At 47.6% G+C, this 21,041-nt stretch overlaps 1 protein-coding gene across 3 annotated transcripts in view; it reads right to left on the bottom strand.

Moving 5' to 3' along the window:
• Positions 1-21,041, bottom strand: part of LOC138452991 (zinc finger protein 879-like) — a 203,911-nt gene that overhangs the window by 158,593 nt on the left and 24,277 nt on the right. For 2 of the 3 annotated variants that reach the window (XM_069605379.1, XM_069605378.1), the window contains exon 3: positions 17,398-17,524. In XM_069605379.1, coding sequence (XP_069461480.1) covers positions 17,398-17,524 — 127 coding nt within the window. Of the gene's footprint in view, positions 1-1,943; positions 4,506-17,397; positions 17,525-21,041 lie in introns of those variants that run through there. The other variant, XM_069605377.1, reaches the window with a different exon arrangement.

The raw sequence follows: 21,041 nt of genomic DNA, 5'->3' as shown, positions 1-21,041 counted from the left end.
GTGACCTGCATTTGATCAGGAGGTATCCGAATGAGAGGGTAAGCTCTGCCAGTGCTAGCCTATCCCTTGCATCGTCTGCCCAGTGCTACCCTATCCCTTGCATCGTCTGCTCAGCCCTGACAGGTGAAAGGAAGCGCCCCCAATTCAGCACGATCCTCCCCGCAATGAGAGACAATAAGGGACTCTCCCGTAGTGGGAATAAGACCAAGACAGAGTGCGGGTGAGCGTAAGTGGGAGTTTATCCAAGGATAAGGCATGCAAAGAACTCTGCAACCTACGAGAGCGCTCTGTCTGACAATAGCAAAGACAGGCGTATTTCTAATACAGAAAACGTCATCAACACCTAAACACTATAGGGGGCACAAGTTAATTGGGATTGGGTATCGTCGACTAACTATAGGTGTTGCTGCAGCATGGTTGGTCTTGGCAAGACGACGTCACTGGTCAGCCTCGTGGGTTGGGTTGGGCCTGGCAGGCCGGCTTGAGGTCATCCGTGCGGTGTTGGTGCGCTGGGGCAGCCTGTGACAATGATGAATACCTTTCCTGTTTTAGTTGCCCTAGGCCATGCACACTGCAGTTATTCAGAAAATGACATTTACGTTCACTAATAAATTGTTCCGTAGCTTATCTTATAAAATAAACGCAACACATGAGGAATGCACCTCGTGAGAGGTCTGGTGGTTGTTGGTTGGGGTGAGATTTACCTGAGTCTTATTGACCGGTATTTTAGGTCGCGGGACGGGGCTCTGGGACCTGGGCCGAGTGATACATGTCTGTCTGCTGCGTTAGAAGTTATTATATAGATGGGTCTCTGTGTCTTGTCCCAATGATGGGGGTCGTCCTTACACGGGGTCAGGATTCTTGGGGGGGTTCGTGGGGATTTATGAGAGGGTGCTGGTAGATCAGTGGGTTCATCCGTGGGTTTATTACCGTGCTGTAAATAACACAGGTGGCGGGCTGTGGCCTTGGTTGCGGCGCCGGGGCCTCTGACTCTCTGAAGTAACGCCAGCTTGGTTGGGGGAGGTGAGGGAGCGCAGCACAAGTCTTAGCTTTTTTATCTGGCAGGCTTGGTGGGGTGGGAGAGGGAATGACCTTGCATATACTCACAAAGGTATTTTTCCTCGTGCGTTGCTGATCAGTGAATGCAGAAGTTTTATACTGTTCTGCCTCATTTTAACGTTATTCAGACACACATATACATATATATATATTTCATTTTCGTTACACATTTCTTTAATACAGTCGGTTCCAGTACCTTTTCATTACCTAACATTATGTTCACTACATTGTGTGCGTATTGTATGTACATTAGACGTTATACGAGGGATATCTAGGTTATGGCCTACAGAGATTGATGCTCGCCGCTTTGGGTGATTCAGAAAACATATATGAGTTCAAGTTTCTACATACTATTGAAAAACACTTTTACAGATAGAGGTTACACGTTTGGTCAACATCTTTCTCCGTGGTTATAGCAGCATTAGTCCAGACCTGGAGGGATATCATATAACGTTACATTTTTATGGTTCGTTCACATTTTAAACAGAGGTAGTTCATTAACACCAATACTTGAACTATTTTCTACCTTCTTCAGATAGTGATGCTTCAGCTTTTTTCCCCGTTGCCCCGGCCTTGCGGTCTGGGTCATACGGGGTGCAATATCACATTGTTACTAATATAATGTTGCCGTGTTGGCATCTCGGGTTTAGCTCATCTCCGACTTTCTCATGGGAACGCGCTCGCAGCGGATCTGCCAGGGCTGCTGAGGCGGCAGAGATGCATGAAAGGCCCTCCAAAGGTGGGGGCCTCGTTACAGTGTGCTGAACTCACACCATGTTTGCTGTGCACGATGGCGTCTAGGCCTAACTTAAGTTTCGGTAAATGCAAAGACAGGGTGCGTGTGGGCAATGTCGTCGGCGGGTGAACCCCCCTCCACCTGGGCCCGGGTGGCATGAGGGTGCTCCCACCGAGCCATGGTCCTCACCTGGGGAGGGAGCTGTAGGTGAGGAGGGCCTCGTGGCCATTCCTCCCCTACATTTCCCCCCTTTCGTTACTTAAAGTAACGAATTTCTTTAGCTCTTCTAATCTTCTACATTCTTGTTCTTCTAACACTGCACCATCCCATGCAGGGGTTCCTTTTATAGGCATCCATGCTCTGCACACCCCCCTTAAGCTCTCACCTCTCCTAGCATACTCGTCTGGTGTACATGTCAAATATATACAGTCGCCGGTCTCTTCCAGATCTACCCAGACCTCCTCATACCATTCCAGTTCTACGTCTCGTGGTTCTTTAATCGTGGTGTGCCATAGCTTATCTACTATGTACTTGTCACGGCACATAGGCACTAACTGGTACCTGGGGGTGTTGTCTGTTCCTGTCTGCACGTGTACTTCTTGTGTTGCTTTAATTGTACCACCGGAGTTGCCCATTGTAACCATCATCATTGCACCGTTAGGGACTGCATTAGCACAACATCGGAGGCCCACCTGGCACAGGCAGAACATCACAAGGATGATCACCACTATTGGTATCAGGAACTTCATTGTCACTCCAAGCCATGAGGGAACCCAGGAGAAGATATTGTCGAACCACGAGCTATCCTCAGCTCCACCTTCCATTTTCATCTTCTCGCCCAGGTTATGTACTGCTTCAATAACGTGGGACAGGGACCCATTTTCTGCGTCTTCAGAAGGTACGAACGTGCAGCACGCACTTCCTATTTTTCGGCAAACACCTCCATCGATAGCTGTCAACAGGTCTAGAACATACCTGTTCTGCATGGTCATTAGTCGCAGAGCTCGTAGTTCCACCTTTATTATGTTGAACCCTTCTTCAGTGTCATTGGCCAACTGGATCAGTTCCCACCGTGTGATCTGGAGCCATTTTGCATTTGCTCTTGCTTGGACACTGGACACTAGTGAAGCAAAGAATGTTTCCACGGAGCTGAACAGGCGATACTTGTCTGGGATCTGTGCCAATAAATCAGATGATGCTTGTGATATGTAGTTCGAGGCTCGCTTGTTTCTTGAGAGCTTTTCTTCCTTCCCCCCGGAGGACAGGACATAAAGGTGCGCTTGTGTAGTTGGAGAAGCTGCATTCTGGTTCAAGCCTCCTTTCATCATGTTACTTCTGTCAATATGGCTTTCTGGAATCACCATTAGTGTCGAGTGCAAGGTGGCCATTGAGCAGCTACCACTCCATGATTGGGGAAGGTGCAGGTACGCCTGGTTTCCGCATACCCAGTAGGTGTCCATTAATGCTGCTGTCCCTTTTTTCATATCCGGGATGGTGAGAGTTTTGTTACAGTTCGTGTTCGTTCCCATTGCCATTTTTCCTTCTCCCTTGAAACATAGTTCGTTTTGTATTTCACTTTGTAGCTTGAAGGGTTTCTCCATCGCTGTTACCCATGTTAGTTTAGGGATGTGTTCTTTCCATATTGGCAAGCACGTTCTTTCCATCCACCGCAACTTGTCCGGTTGGACACCTTTCAGCGCTTCTGCCTTGCACAGCACTTCTTCGTCTTTCCATTTGTTTTCGGAAAACAGTGTCCCTTGTATTGCAAAGAAAGGTTCTTTAAGGCAGATCACTCCAGACGCTTGCGAATAGCACGTTTTGTTGTTCTGTACCATTCTGAAAGAGACATCGTGTGCTTGGAAAGTGTTCTTTATTCTACACAGCGTGAGATGAAGGAGACATTGGGCATCCACAATGGGCAATTCTCGTGGCAACAATACTTTAGGTGTGCCTGATGCATGGGGGATAAGTGAGCAGACATAACAGCTCTCATTGGTTGTTTGTTTAGCTGTTGTGCTCATATCTGCATACCATTTATTTGCTTGGTGAGGGTGTCGTGGGTCTTCCATTTTGTCTAACCCTAGCCCATAATACTCATCATACCCTTTTCCACCAGTCTCTCTTCTCCGCCTACTTTTCTCCCTTCTTCTGTACCTTCTCGTTATAGGAGGTGAAGAACCAGGCCCCCCTTCCTCCCTCCCACCCCCCTTTTCTAATTCTTCATATAGGGGCGTGTGTTCTGCCATCATAATCACTTTTCCATCCTCATTAATAAACAAGAGATCGTTGTTTGAAATTGGGGCGGGAGGGATCGTGTGGTTGTTGTATGTTCCAGGTTGGGACATTGTGTCATTATCTACATTTTTGGTTCTCCATTGTGAGAGGACAGCAGTGGGTGGTGTAGTATAGTATCCCCACACAAAGTGTGCTCCATCCCAGATCAAGAAATCACCTTCTTTGATACCTACAGTCGGAATTGTTTTCGTTCCAGGAGCAAGGGTGGTGTTGTTCCCCCCTCCCCCCTCGTTCATCTCGGTAGAGATGAACGCTATAATCCAGTGTAACACCAGACAAAACATTGAGATGAAGAACACGATAGCACACATTGATAAACCACATTCAAATGAATATGTTAATCTAGCCACTAACATTTCTCTAAATCTAACATATCTATTAGTTGCAGGCTGCCCATTCGATGCCATGATAAATCCTGTTTGAGACACAAAAGTTCATTAAATACAAACATGTAAGCATTTCCACATTGTAACGTTTCGGTGATAAAATATAGGGTTGGGTGAGGAAGGGGGTTTGTTGACAGACAAGGTAGCTTTCAGTCAATATTATTTGTAACTTACTATATATATATATAAATAATAAAAAAAAACATGACATTTCTAAAAACAACAATAATAAAAAACATCTTAAATAGTACAGGAAGGGGAAAAAAAAAGAACCCCACGCAAAACTTTCAAAAATTGTAAAAAGAAAATTTACATATACATGTGTACATGTTTTAGTCCAGGACATTTGTTGCGCGCTAATTGTGTTCACTGTTCATCTCATGAAGCACACGAAATTCAAATCATTCATTCCGCACAACTTCATCGTCCGCTGTTGCCTGTGCCTCATCCTGCACCTCACTCTCCGCAGCGCTGTAAGCTTTACGTACATCTGTCAAATGCACCCAATATCGCAGGCCCTTAACCTTTACTGCTGTAGGCGTGCAAAACACTACCTCATAGGGGCCATGGAAGCGTGGTGCGTTCCACCTCCGCACAAAACTTCTAACATATATAAGGTCCCCAGGCATTAGCTGTAGTGGTTTTTCAGGCAAACCGTTTGGTTCAGTCGCGTTCCCCTCCTCTCTTGTCGAGGGGGGGGCTAGTTGCTTTGAAATTACGCGCGCTGCCCTTGTCAATTTTCGCAGGTATTCTGTGAACTCCTCCCCCAATATGGCTGCGCTTCTGTGTGCATCAGAACGCTCACGGAGAGGCGAATGCGCTGTGTGCATTCTTCTTCCCGTGACGATCTCGTGCGGGGACAAATGGTGATCCTTACTTGGCTGGTTTCGTAGCTCAAACAAGGCCAAAGGCAGGCAGTACATCCAAGTCTTTTTAAGGGAAAAACAAAGTTTTGATAATCTGCTTTTTAACAGGCCGTTTATCTTTTCTACGACGCCATTACTTTGAGGATGATAAATCGAACATAATTTGTGCTTTATTCCCAATAATGTAGTCACTTCTTTAAAGAGTTCATTAACAAAATGCGTCCCGTTATCTGAGCGAATAACGTCGCAAATTCCCCAGCGCGGAAACACTTCCCGCACTAGGAACTTCGCGGCGCCCTTCGCGTCAGGGCGGGCACAAGGGCCTGCCTCCACCCACCTCGAAAATGGACATACAACCACAATCATGTATCGAGCCCCGTTACACCTTTCTCCCATGTCTACATAATCAATGTGGAGCTCTCTGAATGGGCCACTTGGTTTTGGTATCGTACCCCTTAGTGTACGCAATGTCATACCTGAGTTGTAAATTTGACATGTCGTGCATTCTAGAGCTAACCTTGTGACATGTTCCTGGAGGCAAGGTGTAAACCAATCTTCTTGTATCTCTGCCATTATGTGTTTCTTTGTGTTGTGTGCAGGAAAGTGTAGTTGTTGAAATGCTATTTCTAACAGCGTGATTGGCATTACCACTTTTCCTGAACTCTCTTGTCGCCACAATAAATCAGTCGGTGATTTGCTGCATCCTCTCTTAGTCCACAGCAATTTTTCCTCTGCACTAGCTCCCTCTTGCAGCTCTATTATCTCCTGTGTGGACATCATGTTGTATCCTGTGGGGACTTCTTGGCTTGCTGTGTGGTGCAACATGTACTCTCCTATTTCACCTTTTTGTAGATATGAAGCTGCTTTGGCAGCGGCGTCTGCTGCCGCGTTCCCCAAAGATACAAAATCTGTATTGGTGGTATGAGCTTGACATTTTACGATGGCCACTGCCGTGGGGTCTTGCAGGGCCTCAATCAGTTCTTTCAATAATTCTGCATGCTGGACTGGCGTTCCGTCTGCTCGTCGGAACCCTCTCCGCCCCCACCGGGCCAACCCACCGTGAACTGTTGTTGTCATGTATGCTGAGTCTGTATATATGGTCACTGCGCACCCCTTGGCGGCATGCAATGCTTCTATTAGCGCTATTAGTTCTGCTGCTTGCGCTGAATAGTGTGATGGGAGGCGGTGTTGTACTAGTATCTCATATTCATCTTCCTCTAATCGTACCACTGCCATACCCACATGCTTTTCTCCTGTCTCCATGTCTATTGATGCTGACCCGTCCACAAAATACACCTCACCCTCGGTCAGGGCATTTTCAAAAATCACTTGATCCTTACTTTCGTCACCTATGTACGTGGCGCAGTTGTGGTTTTGCATGTCCTCTATGGTGCATGCCTCTGTGATGAATGTGGCTGGGTTCACTGTTTTACATCTTACTATATGGATGTTAGCGCTGGACAGTATTATCTCATATGCTGTGGCGCGTTGTGTTGTCAATGTGCTCTTTGTTCGCTCTAATATTGCAAAAAGTGAGTGTTCCACGAACAGTGTCACCGGGCAGCCCATTACTATCGTGGCACTTTTTTCAATTGCGAACACGGCTGCAGCTAGGGATTGCTCGCACGCGAAATGACCTTGCATTACTGCGTCTAGGGTGCCGCTATAGTAAGCGAGTGGTTTGTGCCCTAAAGATGTTTTCTGTGTCAGTACTGCTGTCATCAATGTTCCTTTGCAGTGTGAAAATAAGAAGAATTCGCGCCCATAATCTGGGTTTGCTAGTACTGGAGCGCTTGATATCAGCTCTTTTAGTGAGTTAAATGCTGTGTTCATCACCTCTGTCCATTCTATGTGTTTGTGTTCCTGTTGTGCTTCTTTCAGTGCCTGTAGCAAGGGCCTTGTGTACGCTGCATAGTCCAATATCCATGCTCGGCAATAGTTACACATACCCAGAAATTTCTGCATCTCTTTTACTGTTTTGGGCTCCCCAATTGTTCTAATCGCCTGTGCCCTGTCTGGTATAATTCGCTTGCCATCCTTTGATATCAACTGACCCAAGTATAGGACCTCCGTCAGACAGTATTGTAACTTCCCCTTGTCCACCTTGTACCCCTTATTTGCCAATAATGTCAATAGTGTTATCGAGTCCTGTCTGCATTCTTCCTCAGCCTGTGCACAAACCAATAAATCATCAACGTACTGAATCACTGTGCTTTCTACAGACAAATTCCCCAGATCTTCATGTAGTACCCTGTTAAATATGCTTGGGCTTTCGCAATATCCTTGTGGTAGTCTGCAGTGTTCGAACCTCCTTCCTCCCAATGTAAATGCTGTCAAGTACCTGCTCTCTTCTGCCAAGGGAATCGAAAAGAATGCATTTTTTAAGTCAATTACTGTGAAGTGTGATGCTATTTTTGGAATGTTGCACAGTATTGTCGCCGGGTTCGGGACTAAAGGGAACTCCTTCATTACCACATCGTTCAATGGGCGTAAATCTTGTATCATCCTCCATGAACCCCCCTTCGCTTTTTTGATTGGGTAAATGCATGTGTTGCATGGGGAGTTTGAGGGCACTATTATACCCTGTGCTAGCAGTGCTTCTATTGTCTCTCTGATCCCTTCTTCTGCTTCTCGCGACAGTGGATATTGTTTCACCCGGGGCAGTATTGCTCCTTGTTTTACTTTTATCACCACAGGCTGAACTTCATGTAGCAACCCTACATCGTGGGGGCCATTAGTCCATAAGTTAGCGGGTACTGAACTCATGTCTTCATCAAAAAATGTATGCGGTGCTCCTACTACCGCCATTAGTTCAACTTTAGTTTGTCTGGCTGTAACTACGATGTCGCAGGGCATTGCCAGTTCCATCACTACTTCACCATCTCCCTCAGTGTCAGAAAATAGCTCCTCGTCCGAGAGCTCTCTCAGGGGGATATTTGCATTTGTACACAATACTGTCCGCCACTCACACCCTTCCATGTCAATACCAATCACGCATATTCTGTTTGCTGATACATGTATTGCATGCAAATCCAATGATAGTACTTCCCCAAGAGCAGTGTCAGGGCTTGCTATGGGACGAAAAAGGAATTCTGCTGGTATTCTCCACTCCACCCTTTTTAGTTCTGGTACTATGAGAGCCAATGTTCTCATGCCTTCAACAAACATCTCCTCATTTCTTGGTACCCCTCTGATCTCTTTTATTGTTGTGTGGCCGTGTATTACTGCTAATATACGGAGGGGGCATATGCCTGGCGTTGAACATACGATGCCGCTCCCTGTGAATGATATGGTCATGTTTAGTTTGCTCAAGAGATCTCTCCCCAGTAAGTTGATGGGAGAGTTTTCATAGTACAGTAAGGGTGCTTTCACTGTTTTACCCCCCACTGTCACATCCAATACCTCTGTGTAAGGAACTTCAATTACAGCCCCAGAGAACCCCTGCGTCTCTAACGTTCTATTAGATAACGGGAACCGGCCCTCTCTAATGCATGATTTCTCCGCTCCCGAATCCACCATGAATATGAATTGCTTGTCTCCTATCTGCGCTCCTATCAATGGTTCCTCTGATGCATTGTGGGTCGTAGACAGTACTGGACACGCAAGTGCTCTCTGTGGGCTGTCCTATGCGGGGTGTCTCATTGCCCCCCCTTGATCGAAAATATTCCCCGAAACTACTGACACTCCACTGTAAGGTGCGGGGGCTGGTGCCCCATTAGCTCCTGTGGCGAAAGTATTACCAGGCGTGTAGTGCACATTGTCATTATTCTGTGGGCTGGTTTGTGTTCGGTATTGATGTCCGTGTAGTTGTGCGTTACTCCTTTGTACTACATTGTCTGGTTGCTGGTATTGTCCCATGGGGAGGCCGTAGGGGCTTCCTGGATGGGGGTGTCCGTACTGTTCTATCTCTTGGAAACCGTTGTTTTGTCTGCTCCTACATTCCCTTGAGTAATGCCCCCATCTCCCACAATTCCAACAGCTCCCCTGTGGACCTCTGGGACCCTGCCACCCATTTCCTCCCATTCCTCCATACCCTTGTCCTCCTCTTCGCCCCCTGTACCCACCTCTTCCTCCTCTTGGGGCCCACTCTTGCCACGTTGTACCTCCGTTCTGCTCCTGCTCTGTCCACTGTCGTTGCCCTTGTCCTGCCCAATTCGCTGCTATTCTTCCTTGTATTGCTATTTGCCCCTCCTCTCCTTCCTCTCCCTCCCGTATGAGTGGGAGTCCCGCTACCGCTGCTGCGACCTTCACCAATTTTGATTGCACCAACTTCGCCTCGTCCGCCAACCTTTTCTGTGCTATTTCCCTCTCTCTTTCTTTGATCCTTTTACAATGGTGTACTATTATGCTTTGGATCTCCGGCCAGCCTTTTGCCTCAACACCTGCTATTTTATCTAGTGCCTTTTGCACTTCCTTTGGGAGCCCTCTTTTAATGATGAAGTAAAATAGAGACGTGGATTGGTGCCAGGGCGTACCCGTTTCCGCTCTCCACATCTCCTGCACCCGGAGAATGTAATCCATAGCGTCCTCCCCATCATTCATGGTACATTGCATTACTGACTGCAGATCAGGGGTATCTGGGAAAGTTTCCCGCAGTGCGTCCCACACCCTTGCTCGCACGGTGTTAAAAGAAGCCCCATCATGGCGATCACACTCCAAAGTTACAGCTGGAAAACCCGCTTTAGCCCACACTCTGTCTGCCTGATCCCCTACTGAGGACACTAGTAGGCTTTTCACATCGCCTACTGCCAGCGGTATACCCGCGGTATGTTTTTCAAATGCATATATCCACTTGCTTGCCCCTCCTGACAGCTGTGGTAGTAATTTCATTAAGTTAGCCTTGTCCATCTGAGCCCACGGTATATAGTTCGGCCTCCCACCTCCCCTGTGGAGTAATGGTAGTTGTAATTTCCCTTTTGCCGTTGCAGCTTCCTTTTCCTTGGTCACTGCTGACTCTAATGACGCCATCTTCCCCACCCTATTTCTTAGTCGTCCTATCCATTCATCCTCTATAGTCCCCAGTGAACATGCCCCATCTAGCTCCTCGCCTTCTCCTCCTACTGCCATGCTCAATCTATCACTCTCATCCCCCCCTCCTCTGACATCACATAACAAATCCTCTCTGATCCCTCTCTCTCTCGAGACATCACCAATGCTTCCTTCTGCTGTCCCTACTTCTATTATCCTGGTCGGTTCTTCCTCAATTCTGAACAGTATTTCCCCCTTTTTCCATCCTTCCTCAATTTGTCTACTTTCGCTCGACGCTCTAGACGTGCGTCCAGATTGTGTGGGGGCGCACGCTGTGCGTTCACATATGTCTTTTATTCTTGAGAGCTCATCTCGTGCCACTGTAAGCCTCGACTCTAAGTCACTCGTTAACTTCTCTATGTCCACTCTCTGTGTGCCTCCCTGGGTGTGCTCTCTAGTGTTTTCGTATGGTGGGGGTGCAGTTGGTCTTTGTGGCGTGCTGGTTGAAGGGGGAGGCACATAAATCGGGTCGCTATATCCTGTTGCAGGGGCTGGTTTAGGTAATATTGGGTACAACATAACCACTTCCGCAGGCTGTTCTGTACTTAACTGTTCCTTTTCCTCTCGCGGGATCATTAGTGGATTGTCTGTGGTGGAGGGTAAATCAATATTTGGTGCTGGGGCTTTGGGTGGGGGTACTTCCTCAAACAATCTCCAGAGATCTAATATCTCCTTCCTAGTCTGCCATTTTTTCCCCTTATACTTGAGGCGAATACAGGTACATACCATATCGAGAACACTTTTGTCAAAAGACCCTCCTTCTGGCCAAATCTGGGGCAACCCCTCCCCTTTCAATTCTGTTAACCATTGATCATGATATTTATTTATGCGTTCAGCATATCCCGGCAAGCTCTTACAAATGTGTGACAAGGGAGTTTCAGCCCCCATCCTCTAAATCGTCAGCGCTACCGCGTTCGCCTTCGTAACTTTTAAATAGGTGTAAATATGCGTACGTATACCTTTATGGCACAGACAAGAGCGGACCTCTCAAAATTGTCACCCACTGTAATTCAGTGCACAAATCTCTTCTCACTCACCATATCTCATCTCTTTCTCATTCTCAGGCACACTTATGTGATTTCACTGGCAATCGATCTAGTACTGGTTATGTCCACACTCTTTGGCACCACCTCACGGCCACCTGTTCGTCTCTAACACTCGTACGGTGCGCGCACCCTTCACAATGCTTTCCACTCACACTCTTTGTCTTTCTCCTCCCTTTCCTCCCTAGCCAGCTGTCCCTGTTTCCCTACTAAGGTTACTGTGTTCACGTCTGTACGTGCCACTACTGAGTCCCCACTTTTTAAGATGTTCTAACTACTTCATACCCTTCTCATTTTCACCCCCTACCCCGTGGAAATGGAAAAAAAAAGAAATAGAGAGAGAGAGAGCACAATCACTAAAAAATATTCCCGGTGTCTCCTTTTGCTAGACACCAATAACTTATTTCTCACTTCTTCATATATTCCCAGTACTAATTTAGATAGTACTATGCGGCGCCGCCTTCCACCCCCTCTCGGAGCTAGGTTTCCGTCACTTCTACCACGTCACTTATTTCTTACTCCTAATGGCCATATGCAAAAGAAAGAATAAAGAAAATTTCAAGACCCGTCTGTAGTAGACCCCCGATATTCTTCTCCTCTACCTGTCCCCGTTCTGTTATTCCCAATTCCCTTTCTTTTCCCCTTGACGATCACTCGCACTCGGTACTCACGTGCCCGTCTTGAACCGATACTCTCCGAAACTGGGTCCGTCCAGGCGGCGTCACCGGTAACTCAACGGTCAGCCCCTGGCTCCGGCGAGCGGCACTCAAAGGGGATTTTTTTCCAATCGGGATCCCGTACCCTTTCTCATTGAGTGCGCACTTCTTATTGTGCCGGTCGCCGTTGGCGGGCGGCCTCCCGGAGACGGCTCACCGTGCGTATCCCTTCTCGACCGGAGATTCTCGTGCCACAAGGGGGTCGTTTAAGAAGGAGTTAGGAAAAATAGTTTGGAGATATCACGCTATCGGGGTCACCACTGAAAGGAAGCGCCCCCAATTCAGCACGATCCTCCCCGCAATGAGAGACAATAAGGGACTCTCCCGTAGTGGGAATAAGACCAAGACAGAGTGCGGGTGAGCGTAAGTGGGAGTTTATCCAAGGATAAGGCATGCAAAGAACTCTGCAACCTACGAGAGCGCTCTGTCTGACAATAGCAAAGACAGGCGTATTTCTAATACAGAAAACGTCATCAACACCTAAACACTATAGGGGGCACAAGTTAATTGGGATTGGGTATCGTCGACTAACTATAGGTGTTGCTGCAGCATGGTTGGTCTTGGCAAGACGACGTCACTGGTCAGCCTCGTGGGTTGGGTTGGGCCTGGCAGGCCGGCTTGAGGTCATCCGTGCGGTGTTGGTGCGCTGGGGCAGCCTGTGACAATGATGAATACCTTTCCTGTTTTAGTTGCCCTAGGCCATGCACACTGCAGTTATTCAGAAAATGACATTTACGTTCACTAATAAATTGTTCCGTAGCTTATCTTATAAAATAAACGCAACACATGAGGAATGCACCTCGTGAGAGGTCTGGTGGTTGTTGGTTGGGGTGAGATTTACCTGAGTCTTATTGACCGGTATTTTAGGTCGCGGGACGGGGCTCTGGGACCTGGGCCGAGTGATACATGTCTGTCTGCTGCGTTAGAAGTTATTATATAGATGGGTCTCTGTGTCTTGTCCCAATGATGGGGGTCGTCCTTACACGGGGTCAGGATTCTTGGGGGGGTTCGTGGGGATTTATGAGAGGGTGCTGGTAGATCAGTGGGTTCATCCGTGGGTTTATTACCGTGCTGTAAATAACACAGGTGGCGGGCTGTGGCCTTGGTTGCGGCGCCGGGGCCTCTGACTCTCTGAAGTAACGCCAGCTTGGTTGGGGGAGGTGAGGGAGCGCAGCACAAGTCTTAGCTTTTTTATCTGGCAGGCTTGGTGGGGTGGGAGAGGGAATGACCTTGCATATACTCACAAAGGTATTTTTCCTCGTGCGTTGCTGATCAGTGAATGCAGAAGTTTTATACTGTTCTGCCTCATTTTAACGTTATTCAGACACACATATACATATATATATATTTCATTTTCGTTACACATTTCTTTAATACAGTCGGTTCCAGTACCTTTTCATTACCTAACATTATGTTCACTACATTGTGTGCGTATTGTATGTACATTAGACGTTATACGAGGGATATCTAGGTTATGGCCTACAGAGATTGATGCTCGCCGCTTTGGGTGATTCAGAAAACATATATGAGTTCAAGTTTCTACATACTATTGAAAAACACTTTTACAGATAGAGGTTACACGTTTGGTCAACATCTTTCTCCGTGGTTATAGCAGCATTAGTCCAGACCTGGAGGGATATCATATAACGTTACATTTTTATGGTTCGTTCACATTTTAAACAGAGGTAGTTCATTAACACCAATACTTGAACTATTTTCTACCTTCTTCAGATAGTGATGCTTCAGCTTTTTTCCCCGTTGCCCCGGCCTTGCGGTCTGGGTCATACGGGGTGCAATATCACATTGTTACTAATATAATGTTGCCGTGTTGGCATCTCGGGTTTAGCTCATCTCCGACTTTCTCATGGGAACGCGCTCGCAGCGGATCTGCCAGGGCTGCTGAGGCGGCAGAGATGCATGAAAGGCCCTCCAAAGGTGGGGGCCTCGTTACAGTGTGCTGAACTCACACCATGTTTGCTGTGCACGATGGCGTCTAGGCCTAACTTAAGTTTCGGTAAATGCAAAGACAGGGTGCGTGTGGGCAATGTCGTCGGCGGGTGAACCCCCCTCCACCTGGGCCCGGGTGGCATGAGGGTGCTCCCACCGAGCCATGGTCCTCACCTGGGGAGGGAGCTGTAGGTGAGGAGGGCCTCGTGGCCATTCCTCCCCTACACAGGTAGACATGCATATGCACAGAGGTGCCTGACAGTAGGGATGTAACGGTATAACGGTATACCGTTAAAGATACCGTGAACCACTTAATTGAATAATAATAACCGTCACATTGTTTATACTGGTATACCGTTTATACCGTTAAGTGTGCTTTTCAATCTGATTTGGAAAGGCTGCAGTAAGCAAGTGCTGCACAGTCTTGGTCTTGCACTGTTGGATGTGCCATCTGCCAAGTAGTTACAGTTGGAGCAGTTTTTAATGTCATTCCATAAATCACGCGTGCCTGACATAAAATCAATATGTTAGCAATAGGAAGAATAAATACAGTGCTAAGAAGGAAAAGGGTTTACTTTGGGATGGGGGATTTCCCTGGTTCTATCATTGAATTTACATATAATAAGTTACACTGTAAAATGTACTCATCTCTGTGGGTATTCCCTGCTGCCATACCAAAGGGTAACATGTCCGTGATTACTGAACACCTTTTGGCCTGCAAGTAAACAAAAGGCTGTAACGTAAAGAGAGAGTGTGTGTGTGTGTGTGTGCGCGTGTGGGTGTGTATGCGCACAAGCGTATACTACCATCAGCCTCCATTGATCTGTGGCATGCAGGTTATCAAGATGGCAACATGTTCATCTTCACCAGTAGCCAGTGGGGGAGCTAAAAGCCTAAATGACCACTTAAGAAAAGCTATTCAGTTTGCTTTGCCAGTCGCAGCAGGGCCCCCACCCCCTCCTCCTCTCCACACGTGTGTTTGGTGGAAGCAAGGGGTGGCATTTCAGTGGAAAGTATGTTGAAAAGCCCAATTCTGGCCCTGGTTGCCTGATTTTGTTTGTTATGATAAATCTGACAATTTATGACCTTTTAGAAAATATTTGTTAAGATTAGTTAACATCACCTGCTATACCGCGATAACCATGATATACCGTCATTTGGCAAGAAGGTTATCATACCGTCATAAAACTAATACCGTGACACCCCTACCTGACAGTACGTGAAAAGACAAACCCGAACACATTGGAAGTTTACACATAAAAGTAAATAATTCTGAGAAGGCAGGCATATTTAATAGTATTGTGTGTGTGTGTGTGTGTGGAAACCGGGAACAGAAATACAAGCTAAGAGGGGAATGCACGTACGAGTCTGAGATGCCTATGACTATAATTAGGGAAATCCATAAACCAAGAGATGGGGGGTATGTGTTACCAAGTATGTGAACCTGGGAGATAAGCTCTGGCTTACGTATATCTGTTGCAGAATTTGACCCCAGAGGAGCATCTCAAAACAACTCACAAAGCTGTGCTCAACAGGCAATGTACTCCTTGAACTTCAAAGGTATTGTCATGATCTCTGCTTCCAAAAGGTCAGGGTTTTCCCCAACTCCCTTGGAAGCAGATCCATAACCCAGGTTCCGAGTGCCAACCAGTCCCAATTGGGACCTTTTGGACCCAGTCCTGGCGCCAGTGGCACCAGGCTCATAAATATGCCCAGTCCCAGCGCTGGAAGCGCCGGGCTCATAATGCTTGGGTGGATTTACCTTCAGCAGACCATGCTGTTTACTTGCCTGCCAGTTGAGCCTCTGATCCTCTTCTGTTTGGAACTACTTTTCCTGTTGGGTGGGGCTGGAGCCACTCCCTAGATTCAGAACACTGGAACTCTTCTGGAAGGCAGGAACTCTTTTCTTACCAGGAACTCTTTTCTTACTTAGGCGTGGCTGTGGAAGGAGACACCTAAGCACTATAGGAGGCTATTTAAACCACACCCGGTGGATGAATCTTGCTTTGCGTTATTCTGCAACCTCTGCAGCAGAACGCTCATCGTGTCTTCTGCATCCGGTCCTGGGCCTAGGAAAAAGGCTTACCATCCTGAATCCAGTCTTCAGCAACACCTATAAAGACAAGAAAGAACAGGTTAGCATTCCGGCATCTGAAAGGCAAAGGCTTACCATCCTGAATCCAGTCTTCAGCAACACCTATAAAGACAAGAAAGAACAGGTTAGCATTCCGGCATCTGAAAGGCAAAAGCTTACCAACTCTTCGCACGCTCCGGAGGCCTTCGGCGCTGCATCCCGCATCTGAAAGACAAAACAAGGTGCGTTTAAATACATTGGGGAACTTTAATACTCACGTGCCATTACTCCTTTCCACATCTAATCCAGTGGGTATTCCGGCACCCTGCAGCCGCTCCGAACTCGTACCTGCAAAATAAAAAGACAGTTAGAGCGCATCGTGAAGCAGGCAACAAGCGCTTACTTACGTGCTTCCAGGCGCTTCTATTCATCACACGGGCTCCATCTTCAACTCACTTCAGCCCGTCATCCGCCATCGCCGGAACCCTGCAAAACAAGAGACATCATTACTAAAGACTTTAAAGACATTTGAATGACTCGAAACTTACCGTTCGTGCAGTAAACGACGGACAGCAGTCCTCTGAAGTCAAGAGGCCTGCGCTACCTATCCAGTGAAGAAACTGGTTACAGCACCCTGCCCCGAGGCAGATGGAGAGCTCGGCATTCACTTACCTAAGACATCTTACTCTACACGTCAGGCATACAGTGCACAGAGGTCCAGCCCAAAGAGCCAACCGGGTGCTACACATCACCTTTGAAGATACGGTAGTCGCCCAGTCAAGACCGGCGCCTCTGCGAGAATCAGGTGAGCGTTACAGGTATGAGGAAGGCATGCATTTTACAGATTCACTGTTTAGAGGTCTTCAGTATGTTTGCTAATACTTTCTTCATTCATTTAGACACACCACCCCTGGGCAGGGCTCTGATGATTGTCCTTCTGATCTAAAAACTAACGTCAAGAGGTAGTCTTTGTGCTGAAATGTGTATTATGGATTCAAACAGCGAATAAAAGTGCAGTTTTCCTGAACCCTACTTGGTTCATTATATTCCAAGCATTCATATCAGCTGCTAAAGCAGCAGCTGTGCATGCAGAGGAGACACCAGAGTGGGGTCAATAAATGGAATTCCTGTGATCAGTCTGCACAACCTGGGGTAGCACCATGCAGAAGGGAAGTAAGTCTAGATTTCACCACTCAAAGATAGTAAAGCAATCCAACTAAGACCTCAGACACATACAATCCCCTTACCCAAAGATATCAGTGCACTGTGGATCTCCTTCATCGCGTTCCTGTAAAGTTCCTTCTGCCACTCCTGTAAACTACCCCACTCCTTCTCCGAGAAATAGACTGCAACATCATGGAATGTGATGGATACCTGAAAGGAAAATAAATGTCTTCAGCAAACTGCCATTCAGACTCACAGAGGGCCACTGCATAGGGAGAATCTGTTCCATAGCATATACATCTCATTTGGAATGGGCCAACCAATCTATAGGACACATACAGAATTATACATGACCCACAATGCATAATTAATTTGATATGCTACAAGGGATTTCGTGTGGCCCTAGCACAAAACAAAAGCCGAGTGGTTTGGGATGCATTTATTACTGTAAGTAACGCATGGTATCGAAGTAAGACAGACACAAGTGACCACAGTTCAAGGGTGTTTATTGAACTTTCTAAATGCAGTCCTAGTGGAGTCTTGTCAAAATAAAAGGGCCTATGCTAAAGAACCTATTGCCCGCTAATTTACAAATAGAGTGGGGGAATGTTCATGCAATAGAAAGAAGTGTTCACAAAATGAAAAGTCAGGATGTTCGGGCTGTTAGCCTCCCTTACCCACGTTTTCAGAACGGAGTAAGGCGGTTCACTCGAGCCAAGCACACAACACTGGCTTCCTCTACAGGAGGAAGCAGTTCCAATTTCAGCATCAGGGCCTTCTGTGCTGAAGTCTCTTTTCTCATCAAGTCTCTTGATTCAGAGGGCCTGATGTGCACAACAAAAACAAAGTTATTTTCTTCTTCCAATTATGTGATTCGGGTGCCTCGCCCTGGATACCCCTCAGTCAGGCTCAAATTCCTTTTCTATTACAGTGGACCCCCCTCTTCCCGGCTCAGATACCTTTATTTTAAAATTCCAAAAATATTCTCGGGTGACTTCCGGTTCACAGCAGAAACCTCTCAGCCGGGCGCAGATCCACTTTCAATTAGTCTCCCTCAGCCGGGCTCGTACCAATTGCAGTTAATTTTATACTTATTGAAGACTGTTGAATGTTACCAGGGTTTAGCTTGACCCGTTGCAGGACCACTTCGATTCAAAGGTCCCTTTTTACAATGCAGGTGCCATTCAGTTGGATACCTTCGAATTAGCACCCATGTGGCGCCAGGCCACTCTGTACACGGTATCTTAGTTGAATTTTTCAAAGAACATTCACTCCTTTAGTTTCCACTTGTTCGCGCCTCTCATTACATGCGCTTCAAACACTGTCCTTTGTGGATTTCTTCACACACTGTTGCTGCTTGCAACCTTTGTTCAAACACAAGCTGATTTTGTATCAGTTTCTCCAACTGGCTGTGCTGCTTTTATTGGTGCCGCTTTCTTGCATGAGCCCCAAGGACAGTACCACAGCGGCAATCGCTCCTCCCGGACTGAGTTATCGACACAGGAGTGCCCCGGATACTTTTGATGCACAGTGTAGGATTGTTCAGCTTCAGTTCCCGGTCTTCGGCTTCTCACTTTCTCAGACTTGAGAAAAATAATGGTTTCTAGAGGTCAAGGGTACTTCCCTCCTTGCAACCCTCTCCGGTATCGCTGCCTTTCATCTTGTGATAAACTGCTATCTTGGAACTGCTGCTTCCTCGTGTGTTTTTCCTCGCTCAGAGTGTGCTTTCGTGCTTGCGCCTTTTATCCATGTGGAGAAGCCTGATGGGAGTCAGGTGTGTGTAATGATCAGTAATTGCAGGACCATGGTGTTGGGACATGTTAGGTATACGGCTATGGTGTTAGTCCATTGTCGCTCATGGTGACCTGTCTGTGAGAAAGTGTTTGTGTTGGAAAAGGGGGGCGGGTTAGGGTTGAGCTTCTAGGTATCCTACCTGGCAGGACGGGGAAAAGGTGTTACAGGGAAGGGGATACCGCGTCTCACCCATCCGTGTCCCACTTCCACTCTTGAAGACCCCTCAAGCAGGTGATCCTCCCGCACTGGACCGCCCCAAAGAAACTGGATCCAATAGCGATGGCCGTGTCGGGGCCACCTGGATGACAGATCCCCGGGGACTGGCGGGTGAGACACCTTCAAGTTTCTAATATTACTCACCATAGTCCATTGCCCCATTACATATTAGTTCCCAAGGTATTGGTCCAGAGCGTTGTATGCTACCCTCAGCCTCCCCCTCTCCTTCCCTCATAGCTCATCACTCCTTCCCTCATCACTGACTGTCTGTCTGCTATCCAAGAATGGTGTGCCGCCAATGACCTCTGCCTTAATGCCAGTAAGACTGAGATTCTACTCATCGGTACTCCCACTCCCTCCTTCCCTGCAGCTCTCTGGCCTGCCTCCCTTGGCCCCCTACCTGCTCCTACCTGCAAGGCAAAAAACCTTGGGGTCATCTTCGACTCCACACTCTCCTTCTCTCCTCATATTTCTGACGTCGCCAAGAGGTCACACTACCAGCTGCACCTCCTCAGAGGTATTCTTCCCTTCCTCTCCTTCCCCCAGAAGCTCACTGTCTCCCGAGCCCTGGTTCTCTCGAAGCTGGATTACTGTAACAGCCTCTATCTTAATCTGCCTGCCTCCACTCTCCGCCCTCTGCAACTCATCCAGAACAGAACTGCGAGACTTGTCCTTGGCCTCAAGCCCAGGGATCGTATCTCTCCAGGACTGAAATCTCTACACTGGCTCCCAGTGGCTGCGAGGATAAAGTTCAAAACCCTCTGCATTGTCCACAAGGCCTTCTGGGGCTTGGGTCCTAAATACCTTCAACTCTCTCTTCCCAAATATCTTCCTTCCCGAGCCCTTCGCTCATCCGCCTCCAACTCCCTCAGGGTCAGCCGCTTCTCGAAGCAACGAGCTGGGGGTAGATCTCTCTCCGCGGCAGGGGCCTCCCTCTGGAACAGCCTTCCTGCCTCCCTGAAACTCGAGGAGAACCATCTCCGGTTCCGGAAGCACCTCAAAACCTTCCTCTTTGTTTCTGCTTTTCTCTCTCCCTCTCCCCTGCTGAACAGCTAATATTCTTCACTGAAACTGCACTGATCCTGCAACTGGACCTCTCTAAACGGCCTCGGCCCTGGGCCCAGCCACTCTCCACTTGCACTGATGCCCTGGAACCCCTCTGCACTGCGGGACTGTCTCTGTATCCCTACAGCCCCCCCTTTCCCCAGCACTTGTTCTGCACTTACCTTGCACTTGCCACCAGCTGGCCCTATTTAATTATTACTTTACGCCACTTACCTTGTACTGCACTTCCCGCCCTCCCCTTCCCCTTGCACTTTTCCCCCTCCCCCACCCCTGCACTTGCGCGATCTGAATGACACCTGGCCTAGTAGGATCGTTGTCTGTCTCCCCTTGTTCCTCCCCTCCCTCGTCGCGCCTTGAAACACCTGTGTATAGGCGCGTTACAAATACCATATCATATCATATGCTGCATAATGAGCAGTTTGCACCTTTTTCATGCCTTTCCTCATCACGCTTGCAATGCAATGACACAGTGAGAGTATGTAGACAAGTTACCACTCCTTCTCTGTCCCTTAGCCCCTGAGCAGCTATTAGGAAGCCCCCTCAAGAGAATAGGAAGGATAAGGGTTGGAATTGCCAAAAGAAAACATGACTCTCAAAAGTGTAACTAGAGCAATTTAGACTGCAATTGGTTGCACCTGCTGGGACTGTACCA

The sequence above is a fragment of the Ambystoma mexicanum genome, chromosome 4p (genome assembly GCF_040938575.1).
Source record: "Ambystoma mexicanum isolate Mex_15411 chromosome 4p, UKY_AmexF1_1, whole genome shotgun sequence".
Classification (NCBI taxonomy): Eukaryota; Metazoa; Chordata; class Amphibia; order Caudata; family Ambystomatidae; genus Ambystoma; species Ambystoma mexicanum.
The sequence above is the reverse complement of the archived record's forward strand: the minus strand, read 5'-3'. Positions and strand labels throughout refer to the sequence as shown.